At 37.0% G+C, this 15,736-nt stretch overlaps 1 protein-coding gene across 2 annotated transcripts in view; it reads left to right on the top strand.

The window, feature by feature from the left end:
• CBLB (Cbl proto-oncogene B) overlaps nt 1-15,736 on the top strand; it is a 215,070-nt gene that overhangs the window by 131,436 nt on the left and 67,898 nt on the right. For both annotated transcript variants that reach the window (XR_003432332.1, XM_027104030.1), the window contains exon 10: nt 7,392-7,595. Coding sequence is in view for 1 of the 2 variants with exons in the window: in XM_027104030.1 (XP_026959831.1) it covers nt 7,392-7,595 (204 nt within the window). In the remaining variant the exon portion in view is untranslated. The remainder of the gene's footprint in view (nt 1-7,391; nt 7,596-15,736) is intronic.

Raw genomic sequence — 15,736 nt, 5'->3', positions numbered from 1 at the left:
CTACTTTGGTTGGGCATGCTGATATGAAAAGGATTTTAAAGGCTGCATGTCTGCCAAGAAGCTCTGATAAATCAGGTCCAATAGGAAATATTAAACCCTGACCGTAACATATTATATGTTCAACCATTGTGCATTTTTAGCAAGTAGTTCTTCACCAACTTTTCCTTCCATTTGATGCCCTACTTTGGTTTAATTGAAATTCATTGGAGACTTAAACTTTGTAATTAACGGAAACCCTAAGAAATGCACAGTAGAGGTGTCAGTTAGTTATTATGGGCTGCAAGTGGTTACTCTTTAATTGCTGTCATAATGGCCCATTTAGTCATGCCTCTGAAGAGGTGTCAGATACTTTTTTCTCCTTCTGAAACTGTTATTTAATAAATTGAACTGGCAAGTCTGAGTTTACACAGAATACTAAGTAAAATGAGTAATCACCTCTCTAGAGGCATTCTTTGAAGTAGTATCACTCTGGGTTCGGCATTTCTTTCTTTTTTTAAAAAAGTAAATTTATTTTTGGCTGCATTGGGTCTTCGTTGCTGCGCGTGGGCTTTCTTTAGTTGCGTCAAGCGGGCGCTACTCTTTGTTGCGGTGCACGGGCTTCTCATTGTGGTAGCGTCTCTTGTTGTGGAGCACGGGCTCTAGGTGCACGGGCTTCAGTGGTTGTGGCACGCAGGCTCAGTAGTTGTGGCGCACGGGCTTAGTTCCTCCATGGCATGTGGGATCTTACCGGACCAGGGCTAGAACCCATGTCCCCTGCATTGGCAGGCGGATTCTTAACCAGTGCGCCACCAGGGAAGTCTGGGTTCGGCATTTCTGTTCCGTCCTTGGCAATGCAATCCTTGGAGAGTTTTCTTTCACTTCCACACTATTCCATGAATATTAATAAAACATGTTCTTCTTTACTTCCTCCATGTCTCCTTTTCTGTAATAACATATTATGCATCAGTGATATTGCAGGGTGATCACATAAGGTGTAAAGTAAGGAACTGTTTTTGTTCTTTCTTTCCAGGAATCTAGAAAATATCTGCTGCATACAGACTCTAAACTGTGTTCTTCAAATCTTTCTTCCAAAATAAAAATGGATACACATATGCCAATTGGATATGCAGCCTTTGTTTGAATTATTGCCAAGGACTTTCAAATTCAATTAAAAGCAAAGCTAATTTTCCTCTGATTATTCCTCCTGCATATTTTTTCAAAATAACTTAAAGGAAAGATATTGGAGTATTCAAAATACTTAGCAAAAAGTCAGCAGATGAAAATTAATAAGCTCGGATTTTAATATGACATGTGATTAAAGAGATTTATAGGTGTACCATATTTAGAGAGCATGACTGGGGAAGAAATGTGTAACTGTCTAAGGGAGGTGAGAAGCCAGCTCAAAGAATCGCATTCAAGGCACTAAGAAGTAATCTTAATATATCTGTTTTCAAAAGCAACCAGCCTTTAAATTTCTAGCCTCAGTGAAGCTTCATAACCTTAGTACTACAAATAAAAAAATATTTGCCTTTAAGAATGTTATAAATTAGTATTTGTCCTTGATTATATGTTATGTCTTTTTGTATAAATGTGATAAAGTGTTGGAGCTCCTCTTTCACTTTGAGAGTCGTGTAAGGGCTGTGGTTTGTTTCCTCAGCTATCTTACTTCTTTTCTTTGTTCTTGAGACTATTTTTGTAGTAATTATACCAACTGGAATTTAAGTGGCACTTTGGAAGGCTTTGAATTAATTTATCTCACTTTATCTTTAAGATATCCCTTAAAATGTGCATTCTCTCATTATACCCTACAAAGAAGATGAAATGGCTTACCCAGTGTCACACAGCTGCAATTGGTGGGTATAGGATTCCAATCGAAGCTTCCAGATTCAGAATGTTTATGCTTCTTTCCTGATTCACTGTTTTCATGGTCCTTCCAAATTAAAACTAGAAGAGTCTAAATTTGTCAATGTCGTCTTCCCTTGCCCACCATAAAAGAACATCAAAACCAAAGATCTCTCTCTCTGTTACTTATTCTAAGATCACTATTAACTATCATCATTCATTCTTTATAGCAAGAATTTACTAAGTTTTTGTGGGATATATTGTGCTCTGAAAATGCTTAGTATGGACCCAAGCTACTCTCAGTATATGTATGTGTATATGTATCTATCTAGTTATTTATCTATAATTGTTTCATGTTTAGAAAAAGAGATTTATGGTAACTTCAAATCTGTGTGAAGTATAGCAAGGTAATGTACATTAGAAGTTACTGAGATGGGAAACACACATATAGTAAAAATATACTCATGAAATGAGTATATGAGACTCATGAAGTCTTATGGATTCTCTAGGGCCCTCCATTTATATTGTATTTGTGGGAAGGCATGAAATGATTGAACTTAAAGTGTGCCTTCAAATAATTAATCATCTTGGGAGCAAAAGAAATTGTACTATATATGATGTTTATCTTTTAAAACATTAAAAGAAAGTATTTAAGAGATAATATTGATCTGGACAACATTTAAACAGAAATACTATGGAAGGTGACTGATACATGATGATGATGATGATGATGAGATGATAGTGACAATATTTATTTGGATTTTTACATAGGGTGTTATTGGGGAATGGGAATTTTGGGGGGAACTTAATTTTTTTTTTCTATTTCTCTGTCAATGTTAATTTGTTCTCAGGTTACCTAAAGTTATATTTAATATCATTAACTTGCAGTATTTATGGTTGCCAGATGAGTCTGAGTAGTTTTATCATGAGCATGTTACATAGTTAAGTTTCAGATGGTGTAGAACGCACTGATAACTTCTGTCTCATTTGGTTTGGGAGGATTTATTTGAGGAAGTGAAGTCTACTGAGTGAATTAGAACAGATGGAGTCCAAGTACTTCCTCTTAACTTTCTCAGAATGTGAATGTGTTGGGGACTAGAGAAGGAATTATGTATTGGTCCTTCTTCTTCATTAACATATGTTCTGTGATCTTGCGTTAAGTGTATATTGACAGAAACGTTATTTTAATTATTGAGGCACAATCCTGAAGAGTTAGGTATCTATCGAAGACATTCTTCATATGTGTTTAATCAACTATCTGACAGAAATGAGGTGGAGTACCAAAACAGCACCAAAATTTGAGATTATGAGTACCAAATTTGACAATATGGTCAAACTTAATTTGCATATGACAATAGTTTACAGAGAAAGTGGTGGGTGAAGTCATATTAGAGGAGGCATGTTGTGTGATCTATGTTTGCAAATCAGAATGGAAGTACATTGCAGCTGGATTTTGATCCTAGTAAGTAATGTAAACGCTCAACAAAGATAAAGCTTAACAGAAAATATATTTTGTGACATATACTCATAAAGCAGCTACTCTCACATCAGTAAGTTGTATAGCATTAAACTTTAAGGTAGGAGAGATGGCGAAAAACCTAAATTCAGTTTTAGATGAACCGTTCCCAGTCTTTTTCTTGTACCATCAAGATGCTATTATTGCCTTTCACCTCCTTCCCTTTCCAAACACAGTCTTTTCAGTTACCCCTTATCAGGAAATAGATCACATAAACCAGAAGTCATCCTTAACCAAACAACATGCAAACTGACCCTGGAGGTTCTAAGGAAGTCTTTGAAGGGGAATACAGTTGCTTATGCATTCTAGCCACTGTACTCAAAAATAATATGACTTTAATTATTTAGATTGAATAGATTAATTGTAGTTATGATAACTGTATTATACTTAGGTCTTAAAAGATTTTCTGGTTTTTAGGTACACATACTAAAATGTTTACAGATGAATTTATGCAATGTGTAGGATGTACTTCAAAATTATCCAGGGGCGGAGGGAACAAGTAAACATATAGCTGAAACAAGATTGGGTGTGAATTGGCGGGGGGAGTGTGATGAATTGGGAGATTGGGATTGACATATATACACTAATATGTATAAAATGGATAACTAATAACCTGCTGTATAAAAAAATAAATAAAATTCAAAAAAAAATTGGGCGTGAATTGATAATTGTTGAAGTTGGGAGACAGGTACATGCAGATTCATTACACTTTTTTCTCTGCTTTTGTTTATGTTTGAAAATTTATGTAATAATTTTAAAAAAATGTATAAATGCATGAAGTGTCTACTTAGGGCCCAGAGTACAGCTTTCCATCCTTCATGCATTAAAGACACAGGGAACATCAGCTCTTTTACATTTTAATTTTTTACTTAGTGGCATTCAACTTACTAAAACTAAAGAAAAAAACTGTACACCCATTTCTCCCACCACCCACTCCCCCACCTCTGGCAACCACCAATCTGTTCTCTGTATCTGAACTTATTTTTGTTTTGAGTTAATTAATTTTTAGATTGCACATGTAAGAGAGATCATATGGTATCTATCTGTCTTTCTCTGCCTTATTTCACTTACATAATGCCCTTGAGGTCCATCCATGTTGTGGCAAATGGCAAGATTTCATTCTTTTTTATGGCTGAATAATATTCCATTGTATATATGTACCACAATTTTTTATCCATTTATCCACTGATGGACACTTAGGTTGTTTCCATATCTTGGCTACTGGAAATAATGCTGCAGTGAACATGGGGTGTGCATATATCTTTTCTAATTAGTGTTTTCATTTTCTTCAGGTAAATATCCAGAAGTGGAATTGCTGGATTGTATGGTAGTTCTTTTTAATATTTTGAGGAACCTCCATACTGTTTTCCATACTGCCTGCACCAATTTACATACCCACCAACAGTACACAAGGGTCTTCTTTGTCCACATCCTCACCAACACTTGTTATTTCTAGTCTTTTTGATAATAGGCATTCTAATAGGCATGAGGTGATATTTCACTTTGGTTTTGATTTGCATTTCCCTGATAATTAGTGATGTTGAACATCTTTTTATGTAACTGTTTGCCATATATGTATCTTTGGAAAAATGTCTATTCAGATCTGTCCATTTTTTAATCAGATTGTTATTTTGTTTTTGTTTTTGCTGTTGAGTTGTCTGAGTTCTTTATGTATTTTGGATATTGGCCTGTTATCAGATCTATGATTTGGAAGTATTTTCTCCCATTCAGCAGGTTGTCTTTTCATTTTGTTGATGGTTTCCTTTGCTATGCAGAAACTTTTTAGTTTGATATAATCCCACTTGCTTATTTTTGTTTTTGTTGCTTTTGATTTTGGTGTCAGGTTCAAAAAATCTTGCCAAGACCTGTGTCAAGGAGCTTACCGCCTATATTTTCTTCTAGAAGTTTTATGGTTTCAGTTCTTACTTTCAAGTCTTTAATCCATTTTAAGCTAATGTTTGTGTATGGTGTAAGATAATGGTCCAGTTTATTTATTTATTTATTTATTTATTGCCATGTGGTTGTCTAATTTTCCCAACACCATTTATTGAAGAGACTGTCCTTTCCCCATTGTATATTCTTGGCTCCTTTGTTGTAAATTAATTGACCATATATCCTTGGGTTCATTTCTAGGCTCTCTATTCTGTTCCATTGATCTGTGTCTCTTTTTGTGCCAGTTCCATACTGTTTTAATTACTATAGCTTTGTTATTGCTCTGCTTAGGGCCACGAATACCACTTTCTATTCTTCATGCATTAAAGATGCAGGGTACATTGGTTCTTTCTCATCTTGCTCTTATATATTAAAACTATCTGTTTGAAATTATCTTATGTAGATCCGTAGGAAAATTCACTGCAGACACACAGTATGGGTCCATTTTGACTTTTATAATAAGGGAATTTTACGTGGATGACAACCTATATTGAAAATGTACTTACATTTAATGTTCTTGTTATCAAAGATAGGAGAAAGCTTTAGCTTTCCTTAAATATTTGCTACTGTGTTAGAAAATATCAGTGTAAGATGGGAGAATTAAGTATCAGTTTTATCATCTGTAAAATGATGGAGCAAATACTTGAGTTGCCTTGAAGCTCACCAGACTTGAGCACACGTGGCAGTAAACGTCAAAGGATTTTGTACTAGCCTGTCTGTATCTCTTCATACCACCTTAGTTCAACTATTTTACATTCCAGGTTTCTTTCCCAAATTATGTAGCAGTCGATGAATAAGGAATTGTTGCAGTTTCTTTTCGTTAACCAATCCAGAAAGCATTTGTTTTTCTTTTTTTGAATATTTGTTTGGCAAAGGAGATGTTCACTTTGTTAATCAGAGTGATGCTTGGGAAAGAATAAACTACGTACCACAGAATCTGCCACAGAGTGTATGCTAAGTAATTGTCCAGTGAAAGGAGAGTGTTACTCCACCACTGATCAGAGTGTCGCTGGAGGGCAGGTAGATCACCTCGTTCCCGTCGTACCAAGTGCATGGGACAATCTTAAGTATTGAATGGTTTCTTTAAAGATGTTAGCTCTTTTCATTCATAGTCTCATCTCTAAAAATGATGCTCTCATGCGATTTCTGCCTTAAAATGATCTTATAAGTTTTATAATTTTTTAAAATAACATACTAGTAAAGTCAGGGTATAATGGAGAAACAAAAATATGGTGGTGAGTGTCATATACCATCTGTCTCTAAAAGTCAGCTTTATCTGCAGGGCAAGAAAACAGTCTTGTCCTGTTTCCCTCCCAACTGTGAATTCTTAATGTAGTTAGTTTTTGAGAAATAGAATTGGGAGATTTTCAGAAAACTTCAGTAATTACCAGTAAATGAATTTCTGGCCCAAAAGTATTTGCACAAATCCCTTTGCAGTATCTAGTTTGAAAGCAAGATGAGGTGCAAAACTTGGTATCTCACATATTATTACATTCCATATGAGCTGTGTCAGGATGACAGGCTCTCAGGATAGATGATGATTTCTGAAAATAAACTTATTTTTTCCCACTGATTGCTTATAAACCAAGGCTTTAAAAGACCTAGGCAATTAAAATGGAAATATGTAGCCATAGTTATGTGCACAGGAACTTTTCCAGAATTGATTTTGAAATGGATTGTTCTAATTGATACTATTACTTTATTTATAATGAATTTTTATCAAAATGTCCTTTTTATAGAATGTTTAATTAGCACTGGTGCCTTTTGGTAAAGAGGGACATTTAATTTCCAGTTTTCTGCAGGACTCTAAAGTTTTGATACATTAAAATTGTAAATGAACATTCAGTAAAATAAAGTTAAGCTCCTAACTTTTTGATTTATCCTAAATCAAAGGTTTTTGTAAAGAAATTTTTCTTAAAAAATTTGAAATTTTAAATACTGAACATATATTTTGCTGGTTCCCCGTTCTACTCTACCACCTTCAAGGCAGATCTTCCTCCACCCCCACTGCCTACCTGAAAACCTATTTTTTGCAACTTCTTTTTATAGTAGAACTTTGGCCCCTCTCAGTAGTGTTTTATTTGAACAAAGACCAATCAGCACAATTTTTGTGTTTGTTCAGGAGTCAGATGGCCAGGGCTGCCCCTTCTGTCGCTGCGAAATAAAAGGAACGGAGCCCATAATCGTGGACCCCTTTGATCCAAGAGATGAAGGTTCCAGGTGCTGTAGCATCATCGACCCCTTCGGAATGCCGATGCTGGACTTGGATGACGATGATGACCGAGAGGAGTCCTTGATGATGAATCGGTTGGCAAATGTTCGAAAGGTAAAACTAGAAAACATAGGATTTTTTCAGTTGTTGTGTGGACATGAAAAAGAAATGATGCTGTCGCAAGTTGGGTTTGATGGCGTGTGGGTTTGGGAAAGAAAGATTCTGGAATCAAAAGAAAGGTGAAGATATAAGTAATGTTGAAAGGCTGATGGAATCATAGGCTGAGAAAGAACTAGACTAATCAGAGTGCTTTCGCTGGTTTTAAACTCCAAAATGAGAGATGGTGAGAGCTTTCGTATAGAGAAAAACATCATCTGAGACTGGCAATAGCACATCTGTAAAGAAAAATTTAAGAAAGAAAATTATTAAAATTAGAAGTGATGAAACTGATGAAAAATAGTCTTTGTTGAAGTCTAAAAGAAGTGTCTGATAGTTATTCTTCTTATCAGGAAAGCCAGCCTTCTGTTTGGCTATTAAGATGTCACATAAGATTTACCTTTATGAATGTACCATAGTCTGGGGTTTGCTTATCAATATTGCAGACTCAAAAAATTAACTTTGTCAGTTCACTGGGAATGGATGCCGCTGCCCAGTTGGAGTTTATGCAACCAAGCCCACAAGAGACTAGTCAATGAACCAGAATGCCAATTGAGTAATTAACGAACCAGAAACATAATAATCAAGAGAGCTGGACTCTAAGCTATCAGACTATTCTCTGTACAAAAAGATACATGAAATTCAGATTACGCTCAGAAGTTTTTTGCTCCTAAAATCAGAGAAATGGCAGCGAGTGTTACGAAAGCATCTGCACACACAGTATGAAGGTGCCGCCCCCCCCCCGTTCCTTCTGACGGCAGGCATGGCTAATCAATCATGGTTCTGATTCCTGCTGAGTTCAGACGTGGCCTGCACAGCCTTATAGAACCCCCACTGCAATTCATTAGGATTTGGCAGGTAACATGCAGCCTATTTGCCATCTAGGTGGAACGATGATAAAGTGTAATGGCAGAAGATTGTATTTGCCATATGCGTCCATCTCTGTGGTAGGGAAACACTTGGTGCAGGAAACAGATGAGGTGATTTGGGGGTTACCCATTCTCTACGGCTGTGTCAAAATTTACTTCTTGGCCTCCTGCATCTTCTGTGTTCCAGTGTTCCATGCTCACCGGGTACTTATCCTTAGGATTTTTAAATAACAAATTTCTACATATGGAGATATATTAATACCACCAACATGGCTACTCTCAAATTCTACTTTGGTCTGGGGTGATTTTTATTATTCACCTCATTGGTTTTTCATAAATGTCATAATTTAACTCTCATAGTCATAGTTTCTCTCAAGAGAAACTACTCTCGATTCTAGCCTCTAATGCTGACAGCTACATTCAGTTTTTACTTTTGAAGTTTGTGATCCCTCTGGCCCAAGAGATGGAAGAAAGGAAGTAGTTATCCCTCAGTAACCCTAAAGGATGAACAAGAAAAAAAAAATCTCAAATTGAAGCAGGGAATTGAGACTTGATTTTAAGATGAACTCAATCAGTAACCAACATTAATATGTATATGAGCAAAAGTCTTTCACATTTTATTCTCTCAACTTGAAGAGGTAAATATTCTTCTCATTTTCAGATAAGGAAATGAGGCTCAGACTAGTCATGTGACATGGCTACATTAGGAGGTTGTAAAGCCAGAATTCAAAGTTGTGTCTGCTGGATAAAAATAACAGTGATATATCCAACACTCCATATGTAGCTTCCTTACATGCTGAGTGATGAAATGGTTTCTACCAAGTCAGATTGTGGACTGTATCCCCAAATACTTGTCATATAACGTTATTTTAATAAAGTAGTAACATTTATGATTTCAGTGAGCTGGCAGTGTTCTGTGTTCTTAAGTCCTTGATCTCATTTAATCTTGCCACCAATCCAGTAGAGAAGCTCCTGTTACTGTCCTGTTTTACAATGGAGGAAATTGAAGAAGAAAGAGGTAAAATAACTTGCCTAAGATCCCAGTACTACTCTGAAGCAGAACTGGTGCTTTTTTCCTAACTTCAAAACTGTAGTTATGAGCCGTCATGCAATACACCTCTTTTGCCCTCTTTGGAACATGCTGCACACATTGTACTTCATAGAGTACAAGTCTGTGTTCTCTGAAGGTCTTTTCAGTTCTATAATATAATGTACATCACGAATAGTTACCAACTCCCAATGAAATGTTAACCAGAAGTTAAGAACAATTTGAACTGTGATCTGTTGGTATTAACCTGTAAAGATATTTATGCCCTAATTGGTCACCAAAAACCCAAGCAAATTCGATTAGGCCCTGCTAATTGATATATAAAAAAACTATTACATCTGTTTTTCCATATACTAGCTGTATGTGGCTATTTAAATGTAAATTTTAAATAACTAAGATTTAATAAAATTTTAAAATTCTATTCTTTAGTCCATTCAACATATTTGAAATGCTCAACAGCCCCTTGTGTCTAGTGGCTACCCTGTTGAACTGTACAGATGTGGAACATTTTCTGTAGGTATTGAAATATCTAGTATAGATAGATATAATAGAAATAATTAATATCCAGTAGATAATTATATTGGACAGAGCGTTATTAGATCATTTCTGCAGGTTCTTACTAGAAGCAGCTAGGTTTTGTTGCAAAAAACCTTTTCTTTTAATGTAGTAACCTAAGGGTCTTAGCTTGGTCTGAATATTTGACTGTGATCTAGCACTAAAATCAGCAATCTGTGCCCTGTTTTTGTTCTTCTGTGAGCTAATGATAATTTTACATTTTAAATGGTTATATATTTAACTGATTTTTTAAGTACCTACATAATTCCCTTGATTTTGCATCTTGGCTTGCAAAGCCTTAAATATTTACTATCTGGCCCTTGAAGAAAAACATTTCAGTCCTCAGGTCTAGGGCACCTTAAAGCATTTAAAGAATGCTTATTGAATGCATGGATAATAGGGAATGACAGAAAAGTCTCTGAGAAACATACAACAGCTCAGGTAGTTCCAGTGAACGAGGTGGTAATGTTTTATAGCTAGGAAAAAGGCATTTCAATTTCCTTTACTAAATGGGCTTTCTTCCTTCAGTGATTGCTGTCAGGGGACGGGGAGCCGGGCCTTAAGAGTAATTCTTTCAAGAACTTGGTACACCTTACTGCTTTGGGGAAAATGAGGTTTACTCTATATGAGTTTGGGAAAGGTTGCAGTTTCAGCCTGATTTCCACTGACTTAAGTTGAAGCTTGAGCTTTGTTTCATTAGTAGCGCTGACAACTGAAGGGAATCACTGGTAACATAAAATGAACACACGACATTCAAAGGTGACTGGTGGTTTTCCCTGATCTTTCACGCACTCTCAAACCGTGCATGTTGTGTTCCCTCCGGCACACTGGTGAGCTTGTTTTTGAGGGAGCTGAGAGGTTTTGACAACGATCTTCCCTTTAGTTTACCCAAAAAGGAGAAGGCTGGTGCTGCTCTCAGACATCATTGTCCCAGCAGTCAGCGGTGTCATTTAACAAAGCTTTCACTCGAGTCAGTGTCATTTCCATACTTTCTTATGACAGTTAGAGATTGGAGAAATTTAAAGAACCTGTAATCATTTAAGTTGAGGGATCATATTTCAGTTAAATGTATTTATGTGCACTGATCTGCCTCTAGACAATTCTAAACAGATTGTGAATTTTATAATATTTTGTAAATCACTGCCACTTAACTTTCAATAAAACCTAAATTTTACTGTAGATACAAGCATCAATTCTTTCTGAATAATTGGGAAAAACATTGCTATGGTATTATGCTCCCATAATACTTTATAGGTACTTCTACTTCAGGAGTTACACTAAATTGTTACGTTTCATTTAGAGGACTGTCTTCTCCATTAGACTATTAATTCTTAAGGCCAGTGCCAATATCTTATTTATCTTTGTGTTTCTTGGTACCTAGCATTTATTAAGTGAAATAACAAATGCACATGCATGTTCACATGGTCTGTGAGGGCAGTGGCCTGATTTTGTGCATCTTTTTCACTCCAATCTGAAGACTGAGTATATCTGTTACAAAATACCAAATTATAGATTCTATTCAGTTCTGTCTTATAGATGAGGCTATGAACAAATATCACAGATCACTTTGACACAGTAGCTCTTCTACCTGATTTTCTTCCATTCTGTTTTTTTCAGTGATTCTGTTGCCTCATTCATTCATTCATTTTAAAAACATTTCATTCTCTCAACTCCACGAGTGACTGTCAGTCATGGTCCAGCAAAAGCAATCAGTTTTCTTTTATCTGCCATGTCAAATACTCATCTCTATCTTTCTCCTCTTTTATGAGCAGGTTGATGACTATATTGTGAAATTGTTTCTGTCTGTCTTAAGCATATTGCATTCTTTAAATTAGTAATGCTTCCATCATAGCATAGAGAACTGAGCTGTTTGTATATTCCTGTTGCCATGGTGAGGTCCTGCAGCTGGAGTTTATAAATAGTAGCATACTGAACATATAGAATGTAGTTTTATTGTTTTATAAGTTTATTTAGTAATGCTAATCATACAGAAGCAAATAGAACCTATACATCCATAATACAGTGTATTGGTTGCCTTTCTAGATATAGGCTATTTTATGAGTTTCACTAGAAGGTGTTGCAGGTTTTGCTTGAAATTGTACCATTGCCTGAGTTCTCAAGCTGTCAGAATTGCTAGGATAATTGGATCTGAGTGAGCCCTTAGGGGAAGTCCAGGGTGTGATCAATAAGATCACATCCTTCTCTTTGACTTCAGTCAGATCAAAGCTAAGAAAACATGTCTATTGCTATTCAGAATTTTGTTTCATTTTGCCAAAGGTGTACAGAATCTCAACAGTTCCTTAGTAATTACTTTGATAGAAAATGTTATTCATGAAACACATAAATTACAAACAAATGAAGATTTGATACAAGATGTGTTGACAGGCTGACCTAGTGTATGAACTGAGATTAATTCCTTTGCTCTTAAACAATAATTCCTTTGCTCTTAAAACAATATTTAAAATTTTAATGAATGACCATATAAGAGGGAAAACAGGTGTGACCAGAGGTCAAAGGAATTATTCTTCCTTTATCTTTTTTTTTTTTTCGGTACGCGGGCCTCTCACTGTTGTGGCCTCTCCCGTTGCGGAGCACAGGCTCCGGACGCGCAGGCTCAGCGGCCATGGCTCACGGGCCCAGCCGCTCCGCGGCACGTGGGATCTTCCCGGACCGGGGCACGAACCCGCGTCCCCTGCATCGGCAGGCGGACTCTCAACCACTGCACCACCAGGGAAGCCCCTTCCTTTATCTTTTTTTATACATTCTCCTAATGCTGCCATCACCAATTAAAATACATATTGCTGATTGAAAACAATATATCATCTAATTCTTGCTTTTCCTAATAATGTGTGAGGAAAGGATCCGTAGTACTCCTGATCCTGAGGAAGGAATTCATGTGTATAGATCACAGTGTTTTTGCAGTGTTCTTAGGCGACTGTTACCTTTTTAACGTGACTTAGATTCCAACCACAGGGCTCAAGTACATGCTGGAGCAGTAAGGACAAAATCTACAACAAAAGTGAAGTTCGAAAATAACAAGGCATTTGAAATGTAGAACATGGTTCTCAAGTATGGGCAGTTCTACCTCCTGAGGGTATTCAGAAATATGTGGGGACATATTTTGTTGGCACAGTGACTGAAGGGTCGAGGGAACCACTGATATTTAGTGGATGGAGTCAGAGATGCAAAACATGCTGCAACCGTGGGACAGTCCCACCTAAGAAGAATTATTCGGACCACATGTCAACGGTCCTCACCTCTCCCGCTGTGCAGCACGGGCAGAGGCGTGGATGACAGTGAGCAATCCAAAGTCACAGGTTCATTGTTTGCCATTTAATTGCATTTTGTTTACTGATTTTCTTAAAGTTCTCCATGCAGAATAGTAGCATTTTCTATATTAGTACGTGAATATCAAAAAAAAAAAAAAAAAAACCACCTTGTCCAAGTGCAATGTGATGATATAGGGCAGCGGTCCCCAACCTTTTTGGCACCAGGGACCGGTTTCGTGGAAGACAATTTTTCCACGGACCGGGGCCAGGGGCGGTCATGGTTTCAGGCGGTAATGCGAGCAATGGGGAACGGCAGATGAAGCTTCACTCGCTTGCCCACTGCTCACGTCCTGCTGTGGGGTCCGGTTCCTAACAGGCCACGGACTGGTACCGGTCCGCGGCCCAGGGGTTGGGGACCCCTGATATAGGGGACCTTGAAGACACTGTCACATATTCCTCAAAAATAGTTTGAATATGTAGTAGTTTAGGAGAAGCTAGCACTTGAACTCTTGTACTTAGTTTTGGGTTGGCCTCCTGTGGTGTAGACTGTGAGCTCGTGGTGGGCCTTGCTCTTCTTTTCATTCTCAGAGACTTGCATAGTGCCTGACCTATGTTATATGCCATTGAGAAAGTTTTGTTTTTCTTTTTTTTCATTGAATGATCAGTGGTGACACTGTTCTTAACTGTACTATTCTTCAGAGAGCTATGGTCCCCGGAGTCCAGCAACCTGAGTTCATGTTCTAGTTTTGCTACTTAGTATCTATGTGCCTGCATTGGTTATTTAACCCTCTGTGCCTCAGTGACCTTGTCTGTGAAACCCTACCTCTGAGAGTTGAGGTTAAATGAGTTAATGAATGTAAAACCATTGGAACAGTGCTGGTACATAGTAAATGTTAAGTATCAGTTGTTATTAGCATTATTTTTTATATAGTGTTATTTAAGACTCCTACAATATTGCTGTGCTTCTGAGAATTAAATATCAGTATTTTTGAGATGTCTATGGAAGTATTTTTTTCTTTTAGGTACTATTACCTGTCATTGTTTAGGAAGAAATAGACACCACAACTGGATTGGTTTGGCAAGAATTGGTTGTATTTCATGTATACATAATTAATGTATTAATGTATACATAATTATGATTACATGACCACATTAAATTTACTGTACAACTATCTTATAGATTTAAAACTCAGAGAAAATGCAACATTGCCAACATGTCTGCTGGCATATTATTTTAAGGACTATGTAATTTAGATAAGCTTACAATAGTCTTATTTTCTACATAAGTAAATTAAAATGATTAAGTACAGGGAACTCTAATCAATACTCTGTAAATGACCTATATGGGAGAAGAATCTAAAACAGAGTGGATATATGTATATCAACTATACTCCAATAAAAATTAATTGAAAAAAATGATTAAGTGTATATTCTCTAAAGTAGGGTGAAGAACTTAAGTAACTAAATAGCAATTGCTTATTGTTCAAAGCTACTGTAACTGGTATTTTGCCAGCAACAGGGCTTTCACATGAGGGCATTTTTCAGTGGCTAAAGGTAATTCCCTTAATTCCCAGGATGTTCTTGTTTCTCAGCCATTTTTATGGAAATATTTCTAAATTATATGTCACTCTTCCCTGACTTCTCAAAATTGGTTATGCGGCTGAATGAACCAAAGGGCATAAGAAGCCACTATAATCAATGTGACATACTTCTTCAGGTTTACGTTTTGCTAAAAGATTTAAGGGCAGGGCTTCCCTGGTGGCTCAGTGGTTGAGAGTCCGCCTGCCGATGCAGGGGAGACGGGTTCGTGCCCCGGTCCGGGAGGATCCCCCATGCCGCGGAGCGGCTGGGCCCATGAGCCATGGCCACTGAGCCTGCGTGTCCGGAGCCTGTGCTCCGCAACGGGAGAGACCACAACAGTGAGAGGCCCGCGTACCGCCAAAAAAAAAAAAAAAAAATTTAAGGGGAGGTTGCATGCAGACAGGGGAAACATAACTTTGAATTAAAATCACATATATATTTGGATTAGAATGCAAAACTCATATAAATGTTTAAAGTAAAATATGAAACTTCAAAAGAAATTTCAGGGTTTATAGAGGCTGGTCACAGGCTAGGAGATTATGTCCCTCTTATAAAAGGTACTTCAGGGAAAAGCAGTATAGCTCTATGTAGCTAATAATGTTTAACATTTTAATGAAGAGGGCCCTTGGGGTTATTCCACTTGCGAGGCTGTTTGCAGTTCTTTAAAGTAGACCCTATTGCAGTTTTATCGATCACCTCCCTGTCAAACCTCAAAGAGAGCTCTTACTCCAGTCAGCTCTTACTCCGTATGTAAGTTTCTAACCATTTTCCTTCTCT

The sequence above is a fragment of the Aethalodelphis obliquidens genome, unplaced genomic scaffold, assembly GCF_003676395.1.
Source record: "Aethalodelphis obliquidens isolate GAN/ISIS:26980383/991018 unplaced genomic scaffold, ASM367639v1 scaffold1, whole genome shotgun sequence".
In the NCBI taxonomy this organism is placed as follows: domain Eukaryota; kingdom Metazoa; phylum Chordata; class Mammalia; order Artiodactyla; family Delphinidae; genus Aethalodelphis; species Aethalodelphis obliquidens.
This window is presented reverse-complemented; position numbering and strand designations above follow the sequence as displayed.